Source organism: Ranitomeya imitator, chromosome 3, assembly GCF_032444005.1.
Source record: "Ranitomeya imitator isolate aRanImi1 chromosome 3, aRanImi1.pri, whole genome shotgun sequence".
Classification (NCBI taxonomy): Eukaryota; Metazoa; Chordata; class Amphibia; order Anura; family Dendrobatidae; genus Ranitomeya; species Ranitomeya imitator.
Window position 1 is genome coordinate 665,852,742 of NC_091284.1, and position 27,436 is coordinate 665,880,177.

Here is a 27,436-nt window from a genome sequence, read left to right on the forward strand (position 1 = left end):
CAGGAGACTCGGGCATGTGTCTATTTGCAGGCAGGGCCCAGACAGACAGGCGCTTTATTAAATGCCGGCAGACAGCCAACACCAGGTAGTACTGCCCCTTTAAGGCGCGTACCACACACGACCCGCATACGCGCAACCCACAGAGTCGAAACAAAAGATTCTTCAACTGACGTCATGGTGTTTCCTCCCACATAGTGAGGAAAGTAGGCGGGTCACAGTGTTTGGCCAATAGATGCACTCTATTTCCCACTACGGCTGTGGGTGAAACTCACTGATACTGAGGCGTGGAACACAGACTTTGCGTTCCACGGATAGAAGGAGGCCGTGCTGTGCGGCGCGCTCCCGTAGTGCTGCTCTGTCTGGATCGCTTGTGGTCGCGCAGTGAGTGGTGGCTGTGCGTTGGTTACTATGGCGGAGCTGCCGGCCTTCTTTATCATTACCATCAACGTCCTTCTTCTCAGTGGCGGCCCGAGGCTGATTAATGGTACGTGAAGGAGCTTTGTGTGTGTTTCCGGGCGTGCTGAAGCTAGGAGTCCGCGAAGAACGGGAGGAGGAGAGTGCACACAATGAGGAAGGGGAGGAGGTTACCTGTACATACACAGTGCAGACATGATTCCGGGCCGGAGTGTGTGCACTGTAGTGATGGCCGCTGTGCAGAGGAGAACCTGGGCATGACTGAGGAAGACGGGTGATTGTATGAGGAGCGATAGAGTGAGTGGTGTATGAGGGGACAGGGTGCAATGTGGAGGGCATGGAGGAGAGGGGGGACAGGGGGCAATGTGGAGGGCATGGAGGAGAGGGGGGACAGGGTGCAATGTGGAGGGCATGGAGGAGAGGGGGGACAGGGGGCAATGTGGAGGGCATGGAGGAGAGGGGGGACAGGGGGCAATGTGGAGGGCATGGAGGAGAGGGGGGACAGGGGGCAATGTGGAGGGCATGGAGGAGAGGGGGGACGGGGCAATTTGGAGGGCATGGAGGAGAGGGGGGACAAAGTGCAATGTGGAGGGCATGGAGGAGAGGGGGGACAGGGGGCAATGTGGAGGGCATGGAGGAGAGGGGGGACGGGGCAATGTGGAGGGCATGGAGGAGGGGGGCAGGGTGCAATGTGGAGGGCATGGAGGAGGGGGGCAGGGGGCAATGTGGAGGGCATGGAGGAGAGGGGGGACAGGGGGCAATGTGGAGGGCATGGAGGAGAGGGGGGACAGGGGGCAATGTGGAGGGCATGGAGGAGAGGGGGGACAGGGGGCAATGTGGAGGGCATGGAGGAGAGGGGGGACAGGGGGCAATGTGGAGGGCATGGAGGAGAGGGGGGACAGGGGGCAATGTGGAGGGCATGGAGGAGAGGGGGGACAGGGGGCAATGTGGAGGGCATGGAGGAGAGGGGGGACAGGGGGCAATGTGGAGGGCATGGAGGACAGGGGGCAATGTGGAGGGCATGGAGGAGAGGGGGGACAGGGGGCAATGTGGAGGGCATGGAGGAGAGGGGGGACAGGGGGCAATGTGGAGGGCATGGAGGAGAGGGGGGACAGGGGGCAATGTGGAGGGCATGGAGGAGAGGGGGGACAGGGGGCAATGTGGAGGGCATGGAGGAGAGGGGGGACAGGGGGCAATGTGGAGGGCATGGAGGAGAGGGGGGACAGGGGGCAATGTGGAGGGCATGGAGGAGAGGGGGGACAGGGGGCAATGTGGAGGGCATGGAGGAGAGGGGGGACAAAGTGCAATGTGGAGGGCATGGAGGAGAGGGGGGACAGGGGGCAATGTGGAGGGCATGGAGGAGAGGGGGGACGGGGCAATGTGGAGGGCATGGAGGAGGGGGGCAGGGTGCAATGTGGAGGGCATGGAGGAGAGGGGGACGGGGCAATGTGGAGGGCATGGAGGAGAGGGGGGACAAAGGGCAATGTGGAGGGCATGGAGGAGAGGGGCAGGGTGCAATGTGGAGGGCATGGAGGAGAGGGGGGACAGGGGGCAATGTGGAGGGCATGGAGGAGAGGGACAGGGTTCAATGTGGAGGGCATGGAGGAGAGGGGGGACAGGGGGCAATGTGGAGGGCATGGAGGAGAGGGGGGACGGGGCAATGTGGAGGGCATGGAGGAGAGGGGGGACGGGGCAATGTGGAGGGCATGGAGGAGAGGGGGGACGGGGCAATGTGGAGGGCATGGAGGAGAGGGGGGACGGGGCAGGGTGCAATATGGAGGAGAGGGGGGACAGGGTGCAATGTGGAGGGCATGGATGAGAGGGGGACAGGGTGCAATGTGGAGGGCATGGATGAGAGGGGGACAGGGTGCAATGTGGAGGGCATGGAGGAGAGGGGGACAGGGTGCAATGTGGAGGGCATGGAGGAGAGGGGGGACGGGGCAATGTGGAGGGCATGGAGGAGAGGGGGACGGGGCAATGTGGAGGGCATGGAGGAGAGGGGGACAGGGGGCAATGTGGAGGGCATGGAGGAGAGGGGGACAGGGGGCAATGTGGAGGGCATGGAGGAGAGGGGGACAGGGGGCAATGTGGAGGGCATGGAGGAGAGGGGGGACGGGGCAATGTGGAGGGCATGGAGGAGAGGGGGACAGGGGGCAATGTGGAGGGCATGGAGGAGAGGGGGGACAAAGTGCAATGTGGAGGGCATGGAGGAGAGGGGGGACAGGGGGCAATGTGGAGGGCATGGAGGAGAGGGGGGACAAGGGGCAATGTGGAGGGCATGGAGGAGGGGGGCAGGGTGCAATGTGGAGGGCATGGAGGAGAGGGGGGATGGGGCAATGGGGAGGGCATGGAGGAGAGGAAGCATGCATTGTGGAGGGCATGGAGGAGAGGGGGGACAGGGGGCAATGTGGAGGGCATGGAGGAGAGGGGGGACAGGGGGCAATGTGGAGGGCATGGAGGAGAGGGGGGACAGGGGGCAATGTGGAGGGCATGGAGGAGAGGGGGGACAGGGGGCAATGTGGAGGGCATGGAGGAGAGGGGGGACAAAGTGCAATGTGGAGGGCATGGAGGAGAGGGGGGACAGGGGGCAATGTGGAGGGCATGGAGGAGAGGGGGGACGGGGCAATGTGGAGGGCATGGAGGAGGGGGGCAGGGTGCAATGTGGAGGGCATGGAGGAGAGGGGGACGGGGCAATGTGGAGGGCATGGAGGAGAGGGGGGACAAAGGGCAATGTGGAGGGCATGGAGGAGAGGGGCAGGGTGCAATGTGGAGGGCATGGAGGAGAGGGGGGACAGGGGGCAATGTGGAGGGCATGGAGGAGAGGGACAGGGTTCAATGTGGAGGGCATGGAGGAGAGGGGGGACAGGGGGCAATGTGGAGGGCATGGAGGAGAGGGGGGACAGGGGGCAATGTGGAGGGCATGGAGGAGAGGGGGGACGGGGCAATGTGGAGGGCATGGAGGAGAGGGGGGACGGGGCAATGTGGAGGGCATGGAGGAGAGGGGGGACAGGGGGCAGGGTGCAATATGGAGGAGAGGGGGGACAGGGTGCAATGTGGAGGGCATGGATGAGAGGGGGACAGGGTGCAATGTGGAGGGCATGGATGAGAGGGGGACAGGGTGCAATGTGGAGGGCATGGAGGAGAGGGGGACAGGGTGCAATGTGGAGGGCATGGAGGAGAGGGGGGACGGGGCAATGTGGAGGGCATGGAGGAGAGGGGGACGGGGCAATGTGGAGGGCATGGAGGAGAGGGGGACAGGGGGCAATGTGGAGGGCATGGAGGAGAGGGGGACAGGGGGCAATGTGGAGGGCATGGAGGAGAGGGGGACAGGGGGCAATGTGGAGGGCATGGAGGAGAGGGGGGACGGGGCAATGTGGAGGGCATGGAGGAGAGGGGGACAGGGGGCAATGTGGAGGGCATGGAGGAGAGGGGGGACAAAGGGCAATGTGGAGGGCATGGAGGAGAGGGGGACAGGGTGCAATGTGGAGGGCATGGAGGAGAGGGGGGACAGGGGGCAATGTGGAGGGCATGGAGGAGAGGGGGGACAAGGGGCAATGTGGAGGGCATGGAGGAGGGGGGCAGGGTGCAATGTGGAGGGCATGGAGGAGAGGGGGGACGGGGCAATGGGGAGGGCATGGAGGAGAGGAAGCATGCATTGTGGAGGGCATGGAGGAGAGGGGACAGGGGGCAATGTGGAGGGCATGGAGGAGAGGGGGGACGGGGCAATGTGGAGGGCATGGAGGAGAGGGGGGCAGGGTGCAATGTGGAGGGCATGGAGGAGGGGGGCAGGGTGCAATGTGGAGGGCATGGAGGAGAGGGCGACGGGGCAATGTGGAGGGCATGGAGGAGAGGGGACGGGGCAATGTGGAGGGCATGGAGGAGAGGGGGGACGGGGCAATGTGGAGGGCATGGAGGAGAGGGGGGCAGGGTGCAATGTGGAGGGCATGGAGGAGGGGGGCAGGGTGCAATGTGGAGGGCATGGAGGAGAGGGGGACGGGGCAATGTGGAGGGCATGGAGGAGAGGGGGGCAGGGTGCAATGTGGAGGGCATGGAGGAGAGGAAGCATGCATTGTGGAGGGCATGGAGGAGAGGGGGACAGGGTGCAATGTGGAGGGCATGGAGGAGAGGGGGGCAGGGTGCAATGTGGAGGGCATGGAGAAGAGGGGGACAGGGGGCAATGTGGAGGGCATGGAGGAGAAGGGAAGCATGCATTGTGGAGGGCATGGGGGACAGGGTGCAATATGGAGGAGAGGGGGCAGGGTACAATGTGGAGGGCATGGAGGAAGGGGGCAGGGTGCAATGTGGAGGGCATGGAGGAGAGGGGACAAAGTGCAATGTGGAGGGCATGGGGAGAGATGAAGGCATGGGGTAGAGGGGAAACATACAATGTGGGAGAGGGGGCAGGGTACAGTGTGGAAGAGCATGAGGGAGGGGCAATTTGGATGTGGCGTAAGGCCGTGTGGATGGAGGTGATAAATAAAGGGCACTGATGTGGCACAATTGGCATAAGTGAAGAATTGCTTTTAGAGCAGGCCTGCATATAGTGGTGACTCCCCACAGATGTGTATCGCCCTATCCCTGCATGTTCCACTTCTATAACTTATAAATCACTCTGACCCGGGGCATTTGAGTTCATTTGTTAGGTTTAGTTTGCAGTCCAGCACATACATTGAGTTGTGTTCAATATCTTACACTGCAGCTGTCATTCAGTACAGTAGTTAGAATCAATGAGTAGATGGCTACAAGCGTCTGTGGACGGAGTCCAGACCGTTAGGTTTTTGTCCTTTATCAAATCTGGTTTACAACAATGAAATGGATCCAGTGGTTAAACGTACCCCAATATTACATATCGCCGGTGTCGTTCTTTTCTATGAAGGATCAAAATTGAATCCATATTGAGTATCTTATTTTGAAATCTGAATGATGAAAGATTGTCATTTATGTTCCATAGTGGCCTGAGCGAACAACATTCACACTTTAGCTTGAGATTTTGGGTGATCATAACTGTGTACAATGGGACAGAAATCAGAAGTTCCTGAGAGATGATTTGGGCTGTGTGCACACATTGAGTGTTTGCAGCACATTTTTCTGCAGGAAAAACATGTTTTTGCACAAGTTTTCTCTAGTAACCACCACGACAGCACACCTGGAGGATGTTACCCCTTTCCTAATAGGGACAGGAAATGACAAGAGGTTAAATGACCCCTCCCTCATCCTCCCCCTCAGTGTTTTTTCCTGTCCCTACTAGGGATGAAGAGGTCATCCCAGGTGTGCTGTGCCGGCAGCGGTCACCAGGGGGAAAGCGATTCTATGCCGGGCAGCTGGGGAGCAGACTTACCTCTCTTCCCCGAGCGCTGCTCCCGTCTCTCCGGACTCGGGACTTCCGCCACCAGTCCGCACCGTCAAGGCAAGGTCTGGGCGGCATTCTTCGGCTGGAGGCCTCTCTGAGCTCTCCAGCCCCTCTCCTCCTCCAGCGCTGTGCGCGCAATGAGGGCTTCCGGTCTGAAGCCGGCGGCAGGAAGTGACGTCAGACGCCGGCCGGCTTCGGTACTCAGGAAGCTCCTTTGCGTTCCACGCTGGAACGCATGTCAGTTAGCGTGGATTTCGGCGGTTTCTCCCCCCACATCCGGACATTGGAGGAGGAGGTCCTCTCACAGGAGGACAGGTGCTGTGTCCGGTCGCCTATTTAAGAGCCCCGGACAAGAAGACGTCTCAGGTAAGACCACGGTGTGGTGAAAATCATGGAGACGTCTGCCTCTCGCTCTGCTATTGCAGATCCCAGCACCATCCCGGCCCCAGTAAGTAATCTGGCCCTGGGTGTCCACTCCCTGATGCGGGTTGCAATCTTATGATTCCTTCTCCCCCTTTTTTTCAGGGGGACAAGGAACCCGCATCAGGAAGCAGATCCAAAGCGGCACGAAAATGTGCTGTCTGTGCAAAGAAACTGTCCTCTTCATATAAGAAGACATTATGCAAAGAATGCACAGAAAAAGTGGTCAGAGAAGAGCAGCCATCTCTAATGGAAGAGATTAAAGGCTTGATCCAGCACGAGATCAGAAGCTCTCTGGCCACACTCTCCCAGCCCACACCCTCCCCCAGTACTCCTCCGGAAGCTAAGAGAAGGAAGCTTAATCCAGAGGATGAGAGGCATGAGGAATCTCAGGAGGAGATGTCGGACGAACATCCAGAGGAAGGTGAAATATCCTTAAACTCAGAGGCTTCTCAGCAGGAGAGATACTACTTCTCCTCCAGTGACATAGAAGAACTCCTTACAGCAGTGAGGAAGACTATGGAGATTGAAGAAGAGAAAACAGCTCAATCAGTACAAGATGAGATGTTCGGGGGTCTTCGTTCTAAGAAAAAACAAGTATTTCCCATCCACAGAAACATCCGTGATTTAGTTCTAGAAGAATGGGAGACTCCGGAAAAGAGGTTGACCACCCCGGCAGAAATTAAGGAACGTTTTCCGGTAGATGACGAAACTGCTTCATGCTGGTCGGAGATTCCTAAAGTAGATATCCAGATCGCTAGGGTAGCTAAGAAAACCACGCTACCATTTGAAGATGCCTCCCAGTTAAAGGACCCTCTGGAGCGTAAAATGGACGGGCTGCTAAGAAAGTCTTGGGAGACATCTGCATCTTTACTTAATATCAATTCGGTGTCTACCTGTGTAGCCAGATCAATGCACCGCTGGCTGGGTCAATTAGAGGAACACCTGTCCTCAGGCACTCCCAGGGAGGAGATCCTGGCCTCTCTACCTATCTTCCAGAAAGCGACAGGATTTCTAGCGGATGCCTCAGCTGAGTCCGTGAGGGTGGCAGCAAGGTCATCAGGATTATCAAATTCTGTAAGACGGGCACTCTGGCTGAAATCATGGTCTGGAGACATGACCTCAAAGATGAGGCTCTGTTCGATTCCCTTTAAGGGGAATTATATGTTTGGGCCGGCCCTGGATGATCTACTGGAGAAAGCTTCAGATAAAAAGAAGACATTGCCAGAACCTAGAAACCCTAGGAAAAGACCCTTTCGCTCTCAACAAGAGCATACTCCTCAATACAGAGGCAAGGGTAAAACAGGGCGCTGGAGTTACCCAAAAGGAGGGAGAGACAGAAATCTCTTTCTTTCCCAGCCTCAAAACCAGAGAAAACAATGACGCCACCAGGGTAGGGGGTCGTATTTCAAACTTCCTCCCATACTGGCAAGCAATCTGCTCAGACCAATGGACGTTAACATCAGTCAGAGATGGAATAAAAATAGAGTTGATATCATATCCTCAAAAGATGTCAAGAACAACATCTTTAGCTACACCAAAGCTACAGTCCATATTGATAGCGGGAGTACAAGATCTTCTACTCAACAAAGTAATCTCCTCAGTCCCGGAAGACGAGAAGAACAAAGGACATTATTCAAATTTGTTTCTAATAAAGAAACCAAACGGATCCCATCGAATAATAATCAACCTAAAACCTCTGAATCAACATGTCGCCTACAGAAGGTTCAAGATGGAATCGGTAAGGTCCACAGTACCCCTCATAGGACAAAATTTCGTCATGGCGACGATAGATCTACAGGACGCGTATTACCACGTCCCAATCCATCCAGCTTATCGAAAATTCCTAAGATTTGCAGTCGCCAGGGGAAAAGACGTAGACCATTTCCAATTCGATGTCCTGCCATTCGGGCTATCCTCCGCCCCGAGGATATTCACGAAGATCATGTCCGAAGTAATGGCCTACATCAGAGGTCAACGAATATGCATAATTCCATACCTCGACGACCTACTGATAGTGGCCCCCTCAGTTCCCACTCTTCAGGAACACCTTCAGAAGGTAGTCCAGATCCTATCGTCCCTAGGCTGGATAGTGAACCACAAGAAATCGGAGATGGTTCCATCAACAACAAAGGTCTTTCTAGGGGTCCTACTAGATTCTCGCAGCCAGACATCTTTTTTACCAGATCAAAAACGGACCTTGCTTACAGCAAAGATCAGAACATTGAAGGACAAGAAGATAACTTCTCTAAGATGGGCCATGTCGGTTCTCGGGACCATGACGTCGTGCATCCAGATGGTGTCATGGGCACAAGCCCACACCAGAGTACTCCAGACTTATATTCTGTCAAATTGGGACGGATCCCCAGATTCTCTGGACAGAAAGATCAGGATACCACCGCACGTAAAGTCATCCTTGACGTGGTGGCTACAAAAGGAAAACCTACTGAAGGGAATTTCCTGGTCGCAGGATCCAGCAATCTCTATAACAGTAGATGCCAGCGAAAAAGGTTGGGGAGCTACGGTAGCCCAACACATATTTCAAGGGAGCTGGCCAAGCGAGATAAGTCAACGATCCTCAAACTTCAGAGAATTAAAGGCTGTAGAGGAAATCCTCAAAGCAGCGGTAACGCTTGTACAGAATTCCCATATCAAGATCTACTCGGACAACATGACAACAGTTGCCCATCTTCGTCATCAGGGAAGTACAAGACACGAGGATCTAAAGGCCATATCAGCCAGAATATTTTCCTGGGCCGAAGAACATGTTCTCTCTCTTTCTGCCCTGCACATAAGAGGGGAAATAAATGTACAGGCCGACTTCCTGAGCAGAGAAAAGATCCATCCCGGAGAATGGGGTCTAGACCCAGAGACTTTTCAGTTTTTGGTCAGAAAGTGGGGTCAGCCGGAAGTGGACCTGTTTGCGAACGCCCAGAACACAAAAGTGGATCAATTTTTTTCTCTAGATCCAACCGATCCGGGGCTAGGAGTAGACGCATTGGCCCAACCATGGACATTCTCTCTGGCCTACGCGTTTCCTCCATTACCAATTCTACCAAAGGTCCTACAGAAGATAAGGACAGAAAGAGTCAGTGTAATCTTAGTAGCTCCATTCTGGCCCAAAAGAAGTTGGTTTGGGTCCCTCATCAGCCTAAAAGTAGATGGACCAATAGCACTACCTCCGATCAAGAACCTCCTCTATCAGGGGCCAATACTTCATCCAGACCCCGAAAGATTACACCTGAATGCCTGGCTTCTGAATTCTCAATTCTGAGAACCAGAGGGCTATCAAAGAAGGTCATTAGTACGCTACAGAAAAGCCGGAAGACCGTTACCAATTCCATTTATCAGAAAATATGGAAGACCTATATATCATGGAGTGCTCCTGAACGGCCCAACCCAGATAGGCCGAACTTAGCCCGAATCCTTGATTTTCTACAGGATGGATTAGAAAAAGGTCTCAAACCCAGCACCCTCAAGGTACAGGTGTCGGCACTAAGCTCGTATTTCGACCAACCTCTATCCGAACACAGATGGATAAGAAGGTTTATGACGGCAGCATCCCGCATATCTCCAAGATCCATTAATATAGTCCCGTCTTGGGACCTCAATATAGTTCTGAAGGGACTTACACTTCCACCTTTTGAACCCTTGTCATCAATACCAATGGATAGACTCGCCTGGAAAACCACCTTCCTGATAGCTATAACGACAGCCAGGAGAGTAGGTGAACTACAGGCCCTGTCGATCAATGAACCTTACATGAGGATTCTACAAGATAGGCTTATTCTGCGATTGGATCCATCATTTCTTCCAAAAGTCGTCTCTGACTTTCATAAGTCACAGGAGATAATTCTCCCTTCCTTTTATCAAGAACCAAAAAATGAAGAGGAACAACAGTTCCATACTTTAGACGTTCGAAGAACGGTACTTTATTACCTTCAGATCTCAGATAAAATTAGGAAGGATCAAAATTTACTTATCCATCTTCATGGGCAGAATAAGGGAAAGAAGACTTCCAAATCTACAATTGCCAATTGGATCAAGAGAGCAATCTTGGAGGCCTATCAGATCCAAGGCCTTCCACCGCCAGAGAAATTCACAGCTCACTCTACCAGAGCAACAGCTGTCTCCTGGGCCGAGAAAGCCAGTGCTTCCATTGAGCAAATATGCAGAGCGGCCACGTGGTCCTCGGTCCATACATTTTCTAAACATTACAGGCTAGACCTGATGTCAAAGGAGGACTTAGCCTTTGGAGAAAAAGTCCTTGGGGCTATAGTCCCTCCCTAATAGATTACTCTTGGGTACTGCTCCAGGTGTGCTGTCGTGGTGGTTACTAGAGAAAATAGAATTATTCTTACCGTTAATTCGGTTTCTAGTAACTCACCACGACAGCAGGAGTAATCCCTCCCTATGCTTGTTATACGTTCTGAAAAGAATAAATATAATTTGAAGCATTCATTCTCCTGTGGTCCTTTATAATAACACTGAGGGGGAGGATGAGGGAGGGGTTATTTAACCTCTTGTCATTTCCTGTCCCTATTAGGAAAGGGGTAACATCCTCCAGGTGTGCTGTCGTGGTGAGTTACTAGAAACCGAATTAACGGTAAGAATAATTCTATTTTTTTTTTTTTCAGTCATTTGGGTAGAAAATGCTCAAAGAATTGACATGCTGCAGCTTTGCAAAAACTTTTAGTTCAAATCTGCAAGAGAAAAATGAAAATCAGCACATGCTTGATTTCAGAAATCTTTCCTTTTGCTGACACTTTTTTTTTTTTTCCTGACAAAAATGCAGTGAGAGAGTAAGCCCTTGATGTCCAATATATAAAAAAGCTGTTGAATAATATATCTTCATGGTTATGGCCTAAAACATAGGCACGGAAATGTTTTACATCTCAGGATCAGTTGTGGTTCTGTACTCTCCTGTCTGTATACTCTTGTGCTTCCTCCCCTGGCCAGCTGTGCTATGGGCCCACCATGAACTGGAGCATCTCTGCATAGTTGGACACAGCAATTACACAGCACACAGCAGGGCCACATTTATAAGATTATCTCCACACAGTAACATTTTTTTTAACACATCCAATTGTGGAAATTATTTTTATTCCAAGATCTATTGATTAAAATGTACTTTGTGTTTGTGGGAAAGCTCATTTAAGATCTTTACATGGGTCGTTATCAGTACTCTTGGGGCATGGTCATACACTTATTTTGCTGAGTTTTTGCAGCAGAGCCTCATGTTTTTGAGGAGGATTTGGAGAGTTTCAGCTCAGTTTCTGCTCCCAAAACTCAGCAAAGAATCTGTGTGCAGATAGCTTTATCACTGTTGCAGTGTTACTGTATTTTTCGGACTATAAGATGCAGCGGACCATAAGACGCACTATTAATTTTTGGGTGGAAAATAGGAAAAAAAAGATTTTTTTTTATTTTATTTTTTTAAATATGAGGGTCCGTCTTATAATCCGAATTTAAGGTATCATACCTGGGGGTGACATCGGCAGCGATTGAGCGGGGTCACTGGAAGCACGGTCCCTTCCTCAGGTAGCCGGCAGCAGCAGATGTGGGAGGAGTGGGCACCCCAGTGATGTGTAGCTGCGGGCTCAGTGTCGGCGGTGAGGCAGAGCGGAATGCATTACTTTCCGGTGGCCATTTTCCGCGGTGCCTGCGCACACTGCGATCTCGTCAATCCACTCTTCTTCACCGTCAACATGTGTCCTGGGGCATCGCACCTCTGCTGCCAGCTTCCAAAGGAAGGAACTTTGCCTCAGGTAATCCTGCTCCACCATCGCCGCTACCCCCAATAAAGCTACATTTGGACTATAAGAGGCACCCCCTATGTTTCCCCCCCCCCCCCCCCAAAAAAAAAAAAAGTTTTTGGGAAAAAAATTCTTAGTTTGAAAAATGCGGTATGTATTTTCACATGGATGGCTAAAATGATACACACTGTAGCCTGATGTAGTTTTCTGTGAGCTAAAGGTATTGTGTGCATGTGTGTTTCTTCTTTTGAGCTGGTTTGCGTGTATACTAAAATGCATACATTAAATTTGGGGTTTGGCCTGTAAATGTCATCCCTTCCTAGCATTGTATATCAGAATGATTGTAGTTGTGACTTCTCATTGACGTCGGATACTCTGTCTGCCTCCTCTATAAACCGCACTTATTGCTAGTGGATGATGCTTGACAGCATTACATGGGTTGGCCATGAGATCAGGCTGCCTTCAGCAATTTGAGACTTAATTTTGATGATGGAGCCCAGCTAAAGACCAGACAGACACATTTTCACAGCTGTCATGAGGCTTTTAAGATATCACAGTTACACTTTATTTGCTTTTTACATCTACAGAAATGTAAAGTCTTTTTTTCTTTTTTTCTTTTTCTCTTCCCCGTGGGATTTTTGTTTTCCGATCTCTTGCTTCTGAGGTTGGATACAACTTTAGTTTTATGCTGGTTGTCACCGTTTCTGCTCTCTCCAAACCAAAATTTTTAAATAAAAAAAAAAAAAATTCATAATTGACCATTGTCTAGTATGTTAAAATATGTAAAAAGTACCTGTAACAAAATGCACCTTTTTAATAGACCTTCTGAGGCCCACATGTCAGTAACTTATAGCAATGTGCATGAATACATCTTTAGCATTTAAAAACTGCCAGTGACGGCACACCCCAGGATAGTGCTGTTAGCTTTGTATTTTGTTTTTTTTTATTGTTTATATTGATTGTTGATTTAGTGATCGGGCCCAATTTTTGACCACTGTCACTTTATGTAGCAATAACTTTGGAATGCTTCAACGTATCATGTTGATTTGGAGACTTTGTTTTTTCATGACTCATACTTTATGATTAACGGTGAACTTGGGTTATGTTTTTTTTTATTTATAAAAATGTCAGATGTTTTGACAATTTCAAATAATTATTGTAGCAATGTTCAAACTTTGAATGATAATTCCTTTAATCCATATAGTCACACCACACAAAAACAATAGTAAATAACATTTCCCTCATGCCTGCCTTACAACAGCACCATTTGTAAAATATATAAACAGGAGGAACATGAGTCATTAGGTACAATTAATAAATATACATTTTATTGCAAAATCAAAAACACTAATGATCACAAATCATCACAAGTAGATCGATTTAAAATCACAGACACATGCAGAGAAAAGAGGCAAGAAATGAATAAACAAGGGTCATTCTTTACTCCTGCCCTGTTGTATATATGGGTCAAAAACTATTTTAAGGTGCTCGTGCAAAAAGGTGCATCGTAGTAACGGGGTAAAGTCCCCACTCACATGCTTAGTGCCATTATACATAAAGTGTTTTAGCACCAGGAGGACTTACCACAGGCAGGAAGAGGACGACCCTGGGGATCTACTAACACCCCAACTAGGGTTGTCCTCCTCCTTTACCCCGTTACTACGATGCACCTTTTTGCACGAGCACCTTTTTGTGGGACTAATTTAGCTTTGAAGTGACTTTGGGTGTCCTATATATTGGAGTCCCCCAAAAGTGATACCATTTTTAAAAACTGCACCCCTCAACAAATTCAAAAGTGCTTTCAGGTAGTTTCTTAACCCTTCAAGAATTTTTCAGGAATTAATGCAAACTGACATGAAAGGAATGAAAACAATGATTTTTTACCACCTATATGTTTCTAACTTCTGAACAGGCCGCTATATCTGGATGACTTTAAGGCCGTTATTTGGCCATGAATTATCATTGCAAACTTCAGGACTGCAGGATCAAGATCTCAGGGTGCCAATGGGGTTACAGAGGGAGCCTCCACACTGTTAACCATCTAGATGCTGTAGTCACTATTTGCATCAGTATTTAATGGGCTAACTGCCATGGTCGGTGCCAACACTGATCATGGCTGATTCGGCAAGTTGTCAGCTATAGCATACAGCTGATAGTTGCTGGATTGTCACCCATTGGAGGATGCTAATCACTTATACCGCAGATCAGTTTTAAAGGGAATCTGTCACCCCCAAAATCGCGGGTGAGGCAAGGCTAGGGTCACATTGCGTTATGTGACCCTGTTTAACAGACTACGTTACACCGCGGCATAACGCGGTGTAACGTAGTCCGTTAACGCCATTGATTGTAATGGCGAACGCATCGCTAGCGCACGCCCACATTGGGCGTGCGCTAGCGATGTGCCGTCATTTGAGTGATGGACCGCGAACGCTGCTTGCAGCGTTCGTGGTCCGTTCTTCGCTAGCGCAGATCGGCAAACGCGATCCCTTTTGGGACATTGCGTTAGCACAGTCCATAGCGCTATGCGCTAAACGGACTGCCCTAACGCAATGTGACCCTAGCCTAAGCCCACTGGCATCAGGGGCTTATCTACAGCATTCTGGATGTATTCCCCCGATGTATCCTGAAAGATGAGAAAAAGACGTTAGATTATACTCACCCAGGGGCGTTCCCCGCTGCTGGTCCGGGTCCGGCACCTCCCATCTTCATCAGATGACGTCCTCTTCTGGTCTTCACACTGCGGCTCCTGCGCAGGTGTACTTTGTCTGCCCTGTTGAGGCCAGTGCAAAGTACTGCAGTGCGCAGTCGCCAGGAAAGGTCAGAGAAGCCCACGCCTGCGCACTGCAGTACTTTGCTCTGCCCTCGACAGGGCAGACAAAGTGCGCCGGAGCCACAGCGTGAAGACCAGAAGAGGACGTCATCTGATGAAGATGGGAGGCATCGGACTGGACCGCAGCGGGGAACGCCCCTGGGTGAGTATAATCTAACATCTTTTTCTCATCTTTTAGGATACATCGGGGGCTTATCTACAGCATTATAGAATGCTGTAGATAAGCCCCTGATGCCGGTGGGCTTATCTCACCCGCGATTTTGGGGGTGACAGGTTCCCTTTTAAGTCCTTTTGGTGGTCATTAAATTAAAGAGGTTGTCCACTACTCTGATCACCTATTCTTAGGATAGGTCATCAATGTCTGATCATCTGGGGTTTGATATCCCTGCCGATCAGCTGTTATCAATGGTTTCAGTGGCCGCTTGCTGGAAGTGCTCACTTGCCGAGCTGCTTGTAGTGGCCGGGGTTAGTACTGCACGTCCTCCTTTTGGTTTTAAAAGGCAAATGTGCATTACCAACCCCGGCCACTACAAGTAGACGGAGCAGCTCGGGAAGTGAGTACTTGTGGCCGCCAATAACAGCTAATCGTCGAGGGTGTCGAAACCCGGATGATCAGATGGCCTATCCTAAAGATAGGCCATCACTGTAAAAGTAGTGGACAACCTCTTAAACTACCACTTTCTGTTCTCAGATGTGCAGTTTTTCTTTCCCCTAGGCTATGTTCACAAGTCCATGTCTCTGCGCATATATCTCTAATATTGATGTTACTACTAGTGATGAGCGAGCGTGCTCGGAGAAGGTGTTATCTGAACATGCCCGTCTGCCAACAGTTACTTTGGTGTGCTTGAAAAATGTTAAAGTCCCCGCGGCTGCATGTCTCACGGCTGTTCGACAGCCGCAACACATGCAGGGATTAACAAACAAGCAATCCCTGCATAATGCCTTATCCGAGCATTTTTGCTCATCATTATTTACTACTAGGGTTGATCAAATAGCTTCCGATGAGAGGTTATCCGAATCACAGAGCCGTGACACCATGCAGCTGCGGTGCCAAACAGTTGATCGGGAGCGCTCCAGGTATCCGGGTTCCCTATGCAGCTATTCGGATAAGCAGAGGTGTAGTAATGGCTGATTACAGGGAACAGTAGAATGCATTCCACTGCACAGATGAATGTTGGCCAAAGCTGCTGATTTTTAGCTGGATGTGTGACTAGTATGGGCTAGTCCCTGCTCTTTTCTGCTTTCATGGCAGAGGTTAGGGAAAAGTTCTTCTTTGTGTAACTTGCAAGACAGGTTAAATTTTAGCTGTCCGTATTCCTAAGAGACAAGATGGCAGAGAAGGGTCTGCTCATGGTTTTTGTTAGGGAATATAGACATCCACTGTACGATCAGTCAGTTGTTTGTGTATGGCTGTCTTTAGTGCTCCCATAAGGACGGCTAGGCAGTACTCACTGCCCTCCACTGCAAAACAACTTTATCATTTCCTGAAATATGTAATTTGTAACTAATATGCTTACAAGTAAAGCAAGACGTTCTAGCAGTTTGGCATTATAAAATGTCATTAAATAAACATTGTTAGTTTTCTCGTAAATATGTTCTGCCAAGATATGTAGGAGTATACCTTAGTATTAACAGCCGCCTGTTTCTCGTGGGGAGGTAGCGATTAGGAGCCAGGAAAAATCACCAACGCGCTGATAAGTCAATGCTCGGTGATTTTCTAATTATTGGACATGTCAGACGTTGCTCTTTAGTTAAAACATGATTTTTTTTACAGCATCTCCATAAATATGATATTATTACATCGGGTTCTTATAGAGTGTTGTGTATGTATAATGTACCACTATACACGGTGGTCCAAGCATGGAATGAAAACCGGATTGTAGAGAGGACACAGACTGGAAACATTTACAAAATCTGATGCAATGCATTAATCTAAAGCTTTGTTTAGGCTTTTGACCATTTTACGTTGGAAGCTTTGGAGATATGGAAAATATGACTGGTAGATTAGGTTGATAATATCTGCGGAGCTGACACATACTGAGAATGTGAGGTCTAGACTTGTGCTTTGAAGGTATAAGTCCGAATTCAGATGTTCCTGTATCAGTCTTTGGGTATCTTGGTTATATATGACTATCAAGTTCAGGTCCCAAACCGGTGTAATTGAGCGTTTGGTTAGTGCTCTCCAGATGTTTCCTATAGTAAAGAAGTGTACGTTAACAAGTAGCGGATACTCTATCGATAGAGTTCAATATCAACTTGTCACTCTCACGTACAAAGCGCTCCACGGTCCAGCGCCATCATACCACCCTACCCGTGTCCTCCATTCTGCTAATGACTTAAAACTACAATCCTCCATAATCCGAACTTCCCATTGACTTCTTGCGTGCATTACCCAGGACACAGCGATTAATTCCCAATCCTTTTATTAGGGCCGGGTTCACATTGCGTTAATAGCAGCCCGTTAAACACACGTTAATGGGCTGCTGTAAACGCAAGTGCCATTATGGCAGCCCGCTAGCGCAGATGGAGCATCTGGTAGCTCTATCTGCGGTAGCAGTGACGGATCCGGAAACGCTGCAGCCCGCGTCTCAGGTTCCGTCACTCATTGACGGCACATGGCTAGCGTACGCCCATTGTGGGCATGCGCTATCTATGCGTCCGACATTGTATTCAATGGCAGCGTTACCAGACTACGTTACACCGCGGTGTAAACGTAGTCCGTCTAACGGATGCCAGGAACGCAATGTGAACCCAGCTTAAGTTTGGCCTATCGCATTTCTTTAGACTGGCCTACCGCCTCGCCTCGCTTGTCCAACTCCCCGTTTGGCCCATACAACATTTTCTTTCAAATCAGGACCCTTGTAGCATCTGATCACACACCCTCCACTCACTCACTAGCCCTCTGTGTCTGTACTGTACACATACTGGCTGGTGACCGGTCATGCAGCGTTATGTGAACACCCTATTATTATGTTGATGGATGGACCTTGCAACACAAGCACATTTTACCATTTACCTTTCGTGTCTCCCCTATTTCTCCATAAAACTTCACTTTTTACAACTTTGTAAGAGTAACTTAATGGGTCCAGGGCAGGAAAAACAAAAACGGATACTTTCCTACTGGACGAGCGTCACTCCTCCCCATTCAGTACTGTGTCCCTTGACAGTCTCTTGGCTTCAATATCCAATTGGGGGGGGCACCACATGACCGCAGCAGTCAATCAACAGCCACTGATCGTGTGTCAGGAAGTTAAACAGGGAGACTAATCAGCTGTCATTTAATTGTGGGGGTCTCTGGTGGAGGTAGGTGGTACTGCGTGTGGAGGAGCTGTGCCTGTCTGATAGGTGAGACTTTCTATGTTTTACCTCTTTTATTTTGGTGGAAAACTTCTTTAAAGTGAACCTGTCGGCAGGATTGTGCACAGAAACCTACAGACAGTGTCAGGTCGGCACCGTTACACTGATTGAATGATACCTTGGTGGATGAAATCCGTCTTGTGGTTGTTTCTTAATCTTTATTTTCAGTTTTGAGTTAATGATATGCTCGTGCCCCGGGGCGGCCTGTGGGGGTCTTTATGTGGTGCTCTGATTAGGTATTCTGTATGGCTTCTGACAGGTCACTGATCCCTCACTGACCTGCCCCCTATTTTAGGCGGGGTTGGGATATGTGGTGCTCTGATTATATATTCATACTGCTGACATGTCAATGACCTGCCCCCTAGTTTGCATAATGAATATAAACTAATAATAATAATTTTATTTATATAGCACCAACATATTCCGCAGCGCTTTACAAATTATAGAGGGGACTTGTACAGACAATAGACATTACAGCATGACAGAAATCACAGTTCAAAATAGATACCAGGAGGAATGAGGGCCCTGCTCGCAAGCTTACAAACTATGAGGAAAAGGGGAGACTCGAGAGGTGGATGGTAACAATTGCTTTAGTTTTTCGGACCAGCCATAGTGTAAGGCTCAGGTGTTCATGTAAAGCTGCATGAACCAGTTAACTGCCTAAGTATGTAGCAGTACAGACACAGAGGGCTAATAACTGCATATAGTGTATGAGAACAAGTTGTGAGGAACCTGATTATGTTTTTTTTTTTTGTTGAATGGGCCACACAGGGATACTTAGGTTAATGCGTTGAGGCGGTAGGCCAATCTGAACAAATTAGTTTTTAGGGCACGCTTAAAACTGTGGGGATTAATCGTATTAACCTAGGTAGTGCATTCCAAAGAATCGACGCAGCACGTGTAAAGTCTTGGAGACGGGAATGGGAGGTTCTGATTATTGAGGATGTTAACCTGAGGTCATTAGCGGAGCGGAGGGCACGGGTAGGGTGCTAGACTGAGACCAGAGAGGAGATGTAGGGTGGTGCTGAGCCATGGAGTGCTTTGTGGATGAGGGTAGTAGTTTTGTACTGGATTCTTGAGTGGATGGGTAGCCAGTGTAATGACTGGCACAAGGTAGAGGCATCGGTGTAACGGTTGGTGAGGAATATGATCCTGGCTGGAGCATTCAGGACAAATTGGAGCGCGGAGAGTTTTGTAAGAGGGAGGCCAATTAGTAGAGAGTTACAATATTCCAGACGAGAATGAATAAGTGAAACAGTAAGGCCATGTTCACACTATGCAGTTTTTACTGCGGAACCGCGGCGATTTTGCCGCTGCGGGTCCGTAGCTGTTTTCCATGCAGGGTACAGTACAATGTTACCCTATGGAAAACAAAAACCGCAGTGCACATGATGCGGAAAAACCCGAAAAAAAACCGCGCTGAATTGTTGCGGAAAAAAAGAAGGACCATGTCACTTCTTTGTGCATAATCGCAGCGATTCTGCACCCATAGAAATGCATTGATCCGCTTACTTCCCGCATGGGGCTGTGCACACCATGCGGGAAGTAAGCGGGTAATGTGCGGGTTGTACCTGGGGTGGAGGAGAGGAGACTCTCCTCCAGGCCCCGGGAACCATATTTGTGTTAAAAAAAAAAAAAAGAATTAAAATAAAAAATCATGTTATACTCGCCTCTGAAGTCTCAGCGCTGCACGCGGCCGTCCGGTCTCAGGTTTGCTATGCATGACCGTGACGTCACCGAAGGTCCTGGTCGCACAGCATCTTTGGAACCGGACTGCCGCCTGCAGCGCCGAGGAGATCGGGACGTCAGAGGGTGAGTATATCATCATTATTTTATTATTTTTACACTACTATTGATGCTGCATATTGCTGCATATGCAGCATCAATAGTAGGGGTAAAATCCCGCAGCGGAACCCGCAGGACAAACCGCGATAAATCTGCAGGGATAACCGCAGCGGGTTTGCCCTGCAGATTTATCAAATCCGCTGCGGGAGAACCCGCGGGACAAAACGCAACGTGTGAATGTGGCCTAAGAGTTTTTGCAGAGTCGAAAGTAAGAAAAGGGCGAATTCTAGAAATGTTTTTGAGATGCAGATAAGAAGAGCGAGCCAGTGATCGGATGTGGGGGGTGAATGAAAGCTCGGAATCAAGTATGACCCCAAGGCAGCGGGCATGTTGCCTTGGAGTAATGGTGGACCCGCACACGGAGATGGCAATGTCAGGCAAAGGTAGGTTAGTAGAGGGAGAGAACACGAGGAGTTCAGTTTTTGACAGGTTCAGTTTCAGATAGAGGGAGGACATGATGTTAGAGACAGCGGTAAAGGTACCGTTACACTAAACGATTTACCAACGATCACGACCAGCGATACGACCTGGCTGTGATCGTTGGTAAGTCGTTGTGTGGTCGCTGGAGAGCTGTCACACAGACAGCTCTCCAGCGACCAACGATGCCGAAGTCCCCGGGTAACCAGGGTAAACATCGGGTTACTAAGCGCAGGGCCACGCTTAGTAACCCGATGTTTACCCTGGTTACCATTGTAAAAGTAAAAAAAAAAAAAAACTGTACATACATTACTGTCACGTCCCCCAGCGTCAGCTTCCCTGCACTGTGTAAGCGCCGGCCGTAAAGCAGAGCGGTGACGTCACCGCTGTGCTCTGCTTTACGGCCGGCCGGTGCTGACAGTCAGTGCGGGAAGCTGACGCCGGGGGACGTGACAGGAATGTGAGTATGTAGTGTTTTGTTTTTTGTTTTTTTTAACTTTTACAATGGTAACCAGGGTAAAGATCGGGTTACTAAGCGCGGCCCTGTTTACCCTGGTTACCAGTGAACACATCGCTGGATCGGTGTCACACACGCCGATCCAGCGATGACAGCGGCTGATCAGCGACCAAAAAAAAGGCCCTGATCATTCCCAGCGACCAACGATCTCCCAGCAGGGGCCTGATCGTTGGTCGCTGTCACGCATAACGATTTCGTTAACGATTATCGTTGCTACGTCACAAAAAGCAACGATATCGTTAACGAAATCGTTATGTGTGAAGGTACCTTAAGACAATCACTGATGTTTACTAAAAAGGTCGGCGTGATAACAGGAGAAGTGGTGTATAATTGGGTGTCATCAGCATAGAGATGGTACTGGAAACCAAATCTACTGATTTTGTCCAATAGGGGCAGTATACAAAGAGAAAAGGAGGTGGCCTAGGACTGATCCTTGAGGAACCCCAACAGTAAGGTGAGAGGAGGAGGAACCAGCAAAGAATACAGTGAAGTAGCGGTCAGAGAGATAGGAGGAGAACCAGGAGAGAACGGTGTCCTTGAGGCCAATGGAGCGGAGCATAGTGAGGTGGAGCTGATGATCCACAGTGTCGAATGCTGCGGAGAGATCCAAGAGCATTAGCATGGAGTAGTGACCATTAGATTTAGCTGTTAGTAGGTCTTTAGAGACTTTAGTGAGGGCAGTTTCAGTAGAGTGTAAAGAGCGGAAACCAGATTGAAGAGGGTTGAGAAGAGAGTTATCTGAGAGATAGCGGGTAAGACGGGAGTGGACCAGGCGTTCCAGGAGTTTAGAGATGAAGGGAAGATTAGAGACAGGTCTATAATTAGCGGCACAGTTTTGGTCGAGGGATGGTTTTTTAAGTAATGGATGTGTGATGGCATGCTTAAATGAGGAAGGAAAAATACCATAAGTGAGAGAGAGGTTGAATATTTTTGTTAGGTGAGGGGTGACAGCCGGGGAAAGGGACTGGAGGAGATGTGACGGAATGGTGTCACTGGTGCAAGTGGTTGGGCAAGAAGATGCAAGGAGCCTGATTACTTCTTCTTATGTAACTGCTTCAAAGTCAGAGAGTGAACTAGATGCAGTGGGGGAGGGAGGACAGTGCATGGTATGAAGGGATTGGGAGATAATTTCCTGTTGAATGTGGTCAATTTTTTCTTTGAAGTAATTGGCCAGATAGTCAGCGCGGAGATCCGTGGTTGGGGCCTGCACTCTTGGGTTGAGTAGGGACTGGAAAGTGTCAGAGACGTTTAGGGTTATTTGACAGTGAGGTGATCAGGGTGTTGAAATAGGTTTGTTTGGAGAGGTGAAGGGCAGAGTTGTATGTTTTTAGGATGAACTTATAATGGATGAAATCTTCGGGTAGATTAGATTTTCCCCACAGACGTTCGGCGCACCTGGAGCACCGCTGCAGGAAATGTGTTTGCAGCGTGTGCCACGGTTGTTGCCATCTGTGCTGAGTTGTTTTATGTATAGGAGGTGCAGCTTCATCCAGGGCACTTTGCAGGGTTTCATTGTAATGCTTCAGAGCAGAATCAGGACATGAGATGGAGGAGATTGGGGCCAATGAGGACTGCAAGTTCTTCATAAGTTTCTGGGTGTTAATGGCCTGTATGTTTCTATAAGTGTGGAAAGTGGGGGTGACCTGAGCGGGATGGCAGTTCTTGATAGAGAATGAAATAAGGTTGTGGTCAGAGAGCGGGAGAGGGGAGTTTGTGAAATCATCCACTGAGCAAAGTCGGGAGAAGACCAAGTTGAGGGAGTTTCCATCTTCATGCGTTGGAGAGATAGTATGCTGTGAGAGGCCGAAAGAGGAGGTTAGAGATAAAAGGTGAGAAGCAGATGGGGAGAGGGGAGAAGCAATGGGATTGTTTAATCACCCATGATGAGGGTGGGGATGTCACAGGAGAGAAAGTGTGGAAGCCAGGTGGCAAAGTGATCCAGGAACTGATGAGGAGCCGGGAGGACGATACACCACCGCCACTCGCATGGAGAAGGGGATGTAGAGTCTGACAGCATGGACCTCAAAGGAAGGGAAGACAAGTAAGCCTACTTGGGGGATAACTTGGAAGGTACATTTGGGTGAAAGGAGCAGACCAATGCCTCCACCTGCTCTGTTGTCCAATCTTGAGGTATGAGAAAAGTGTAGTCCACCATATGAAACCAATGTGTGTATTTGAAAAAAAAACATGTCCCTTCATCAAAATGGGGTCACCTGCGCACTATCACTTGTCAGTTAGTGCCTATTATATTGCTGTGCTGAAAAGGAAATAAAAAATCACCATTAATATGGCGCCATGGGCTGCACATTAGCATCTATCGCGTTCTGATAGATTCTACTGTGCAAGTGCCGCCGCCGGAGCCTTGTTACTGCAGCCCCCAAAAAAACCCACTACATCAATATGGTGAAGGCGCAACCGACTGCGTCATTTTGATGGTGATTTTTTTTTTTTTTTCCCCAGCAAAGCTATGTAATAGGCACTAACTGACAGGCTGGCCGCCATTTTGATGAAGTGACTTTTCTTTTTTTTCAAATACACACATAGTTTATTCATTATGCAAACTAGGGGGCAGGTCAGTGAGGGATCAGTGACCTGTCAGCAGTCTGCATTATGAATATATAAGCAGAGCACCACATACCTCAGCATGCCTTGGGACACGAGAATCTCAATAAAACACAAAACTAAAAATAAAGATTAAGAAACAACAAGACTGATTTCATCAACCAAGGTATCATTTTATTCAGTATAACGGCGCCGACCTGACACTGTGTTAGTTACTGAGCACAATCCTGCTGACAGGTTCACTTTTATCTGGAGGCTTAACAGAAAAAAGGCACAATTCAAAGTTATAAGAAAAAATGATCCAGAATTGTTTCTTCATGGAGATCATACTGATCACTAGAACCTACAAGACAGGAGGGCTGACAGACCCTCTAAGATGTTTATTATGTCACATAAAGCTGAAAAAATGGGTAACATCACATCCGTAATCATGGGTGTAATTCTGAATTCTGTAGAAATGGGATGATGAATCGCCACTGCTATTAATGGTCGACGGATTCTGACCATTTAATGTGTGTATGTATATATACAGAATGCTGTAGATAAGCCCCTGATGCCGGTGGTCTTAGCTCGCCTTCGATTTTGGGGTGACACAGGTTCCCTTTAATTCATAGTTTTGATGCCTTCAGTGTGAATTTACAATTTTCATAGTCATGAAAATACAGAATAATCTTTATATAGATAGAGATATATATATTTTCTTATACACTCACTCACTCTTGAGAGCCCTCTGGTCCAGGGAATGAAAATTCCGACAGATTGGCCTTTTCTTTCTTTTCCTCTTTGTCCCCCTGCTCTATTTATATATGTGGGCAGCCGATACATGTATCGGAAAGAAAAAATAAACAGGAATTTCTAATGCGCCTTGATGAAGTTCTTGCTGTAGGTCGCTGGTCTCCTCTTCTCAGAACCACAAGTACTAAATGCTGTGTATGGATCCATAACTGCAGCCATCGTCTCATTGTAGGTCACACTGTAACCCCATAAATCTGGCAGCTGGAACATATTGTAGCTGCTGCTTAGTTTAACATGCAGACAGACTACATAGGATTTATGTATTGTTTTCCCAAGCTCCAGGTGCACATTATGGCTCATTTACACAGGCCAGTTTTCCATAAAAGATATTAGACTAATGATTTCACACCACGTTCAGCATATTGATGCCAAGAGGCACAGTATTCATGCCAATGCTTTCTTCATGAAGGATCAATCTTACGAATTCTAGAAATATGCACTGACCATTGCAGGGTAAATTGACATACAATGTATATGTTAAATCATCATTTTTTTTTTTTTTTTAAATGTAGTTATAGGAGTTTGTATGTTCTCCCATTTTGTGAGTTTCCTCCTGGTTCTGTGTTTCCTCTCACGCTCCAAACACATTCTGATGGGGAAACTAGATTGTGAGCTCCAATGGGGACAGAGATGATGTCTGTAAAGCGCTGTGGGATATGATGGCAATATATAAGTGAGTAAAATGGGCTGCGTTGTTGGACAGGCACGAGACATGCAGCTGCGGGGTCTAGAACATATTTCTCAAGCACGCCGAAGACGCTCTGATAACACCTTATCGGAGCACATCTGCTCATCACTACTAAAGGTACCTTCACACATAACGATATTGTTAACGATATCGTTGCTTTTTGTGACGTAGCAATGATATCGTTAATGAAATCGTTATGTGTGACAGCGACCAACGATCAGGCCCCTGCTGGGAGATCGTTGGTCGCTGAATAAAGTCCAGAACTTTATTTCGTCGCTGGACTCCTGCTGACATCGCTGAATCGGCGTGTGTGACACCGATCCAGCGATGTCTTCACTGGTAACCAGGGTAAACATCGGGTACTTAAGGCCCCTTCACATTAAGCGACGCTGCAGCGATACCGACAACAATCCGGATCGCTGCAGCGTCGCTGGAGAGCTGTCACACAGACAGCTCTCCAGCGACCAACGATGCCGGTAACCAGGGTAAACATCGGGTAACTAAGCGCAGGGCCGCGCTTAGTAACCCGATGTTTACCCTGGTTACCATCCTAAAAGTAAAAAAACAAACACTACATACTTACCTACAGCCGTCTGTCCTCCAGCGCTGTGCTCTGCACTCCTCCTGTACTGGCTGTGAGCACAGCGGCCGGAAAGCACAGCGGTGACGTCACCGCTCTGCTTTCCGGCTGACCAACGCTCACAGCCAGTACAGGAGGAGTGCAGAGGACAGCGCTGGAGGACAGACGGCTGTAGGTAAGTATGTAGTGTGCTTTTTTTACTTTTAGGATGGTAACCAGGGTAAACATCGGGTTACTAAGCGCGGCCCTGCGCTTAGTTACCCGATGTTTACCCTGGTTACCGGCATCGTTGGTCGCTGGACAGCGGTCTGTGTGACAGCTCTCCAGCGACCAAACAGCGACGCTGCAGCGATCCGGATCGTTGTCGGTATCGCTGCAGCGTCGCTTAATGTGAAGGGGCCTTAAGTACCCGATGATGTTTATGATTTTCTTATTTACTTGCTGTAGCTTGTATTATATCTATAATATTGGAGCCTGTCCTTTCATGCCATTCATCTCTGATTTGCTAAATTTGCGTTTTTATATGCACTCCCCACCGCTTGTAGTTGTCGTAATTGGTTGCTCTGAGGCCTGAAATCCATCCCAATATGAAAAGGTCGCAAGCCCCCTGAATGCTGTGTGTGATCCATCACCCCTCTCTGATTTTATTTTTTTTATCTCTGTGCATTGTATTGGCAGAACAATAACGTTAATTCTTTTGATTTTTGCTGAGGTTTTTTCGGGTCATATGGGGTGCACCTGCAGCCGTCTGGTTTAACGAGGCCGCCTATCTGGTGGCGAGACTGGAGCAGCACCTGCGTGCCTTTCATGCTCAGTCGCTGAGGGCAATATTCCTCTTGCCGTAAATGCCATTCTCCATAACTGAGCAGAACAAAGCTCCCATTCTTTGTCTGGAAATCTGACGTTCAGACATGTCAAAACCGGTCCCTGAAGGTTGGGTTTCATACGCAGACAGGCAGCCATGATCTATTGACGAGAAGTTGGCTGGAGTCTGGGAGGCAGATGTGTGCTCATGTATTGTATCGGGGTACAGTAACCGCGGCCTGGCTGCCATCGGAATTCGGCGCGGTTCCTATTTAAGGCATGTGCTATGTCTTCTGAAAGCGACCCGATGTATAGGCTTATCTGCACATACCATCCTCATTCCCCTGTCTGCCGAGTCTTGTCCCGCAGACATGTCTGGCTACACCTCTCCCTGGTGCATAAGATCACGGAGAGGAACGCTCTGGCCTTGGTCTATCCATTTCAGACATTGATCAGGGCTTGATGTATTGGCTCGGTTGATATGTGGACGGCACATAAAAGGTAAACGGATGCAGCGAAATTTCCTGTCGCAGAAAATCTAGACCCTTTACCATAGCCTGTGCCGCAATACTAATGATATTACCTGCAATGTAGTTACAGTAAGCATCTATGGACCTTGCAGCACCGTGTAATTAATTTATGCTGAAAACTATTGAAAAATGGAGGAGATACGTTTTAGGATGGGACGGGACTTTAGCAAGAGCTGTTGATGATTATAGATGATGTATCATAGCTGATCTGTACGCTGTTAGTCTCATGCATTTATGTATTGATACATCTATGATGTGAGCAGTCTAGTTATTCTGATTATGCCAACATGCTAGTGCTGAGAGATTGATGGTCTGCTGAGAAATATCCCAGACCGAATCGGGCTGCAGGCAGAGCAATTAGTCTAGTGTAATGTTCCGTTCGTTATGAGCATGGTGGTACTGTATTCTAGACAAGAATGTAACAAAAGTAAAAACTGATGAAGCTGATGCGAAACGCACGTCGGGGCGGTTTTCTATGGACTGGTGAGAGTTTACGTAATATACTTATGGATCTGTATTATGTTTTGTATTCTGGTATTTACTACCATGCTTTCACTATGATGCCTTTTAT

General features: G+C 48.7%; 1 protein-coding gene across 1 annotated transcript in view; it reads left to right on the forward strand.

Annotated features, from left to right (window-relative positions):
- The first annotated feature begins 320 nt into the window (after positions 1–320).
- ACVR1B (activin A receptor type 1B) overlaps positions 321–27,436 on the forward strand; it is a 70,056-nt gene continuing 42,940 nt past the window's right edge. Inside the window, exon 1 of the mRNA XM_069758305.1 lies at positions 321–484. Within this exon, the coding sequence (XP_069614406.1) occupies positions 409–484 (76 nt within the window). The 5' untranslated portion in view covers positions 321–408. The remainder of the gene's footprint in view (positions 485–27,436) is intronic.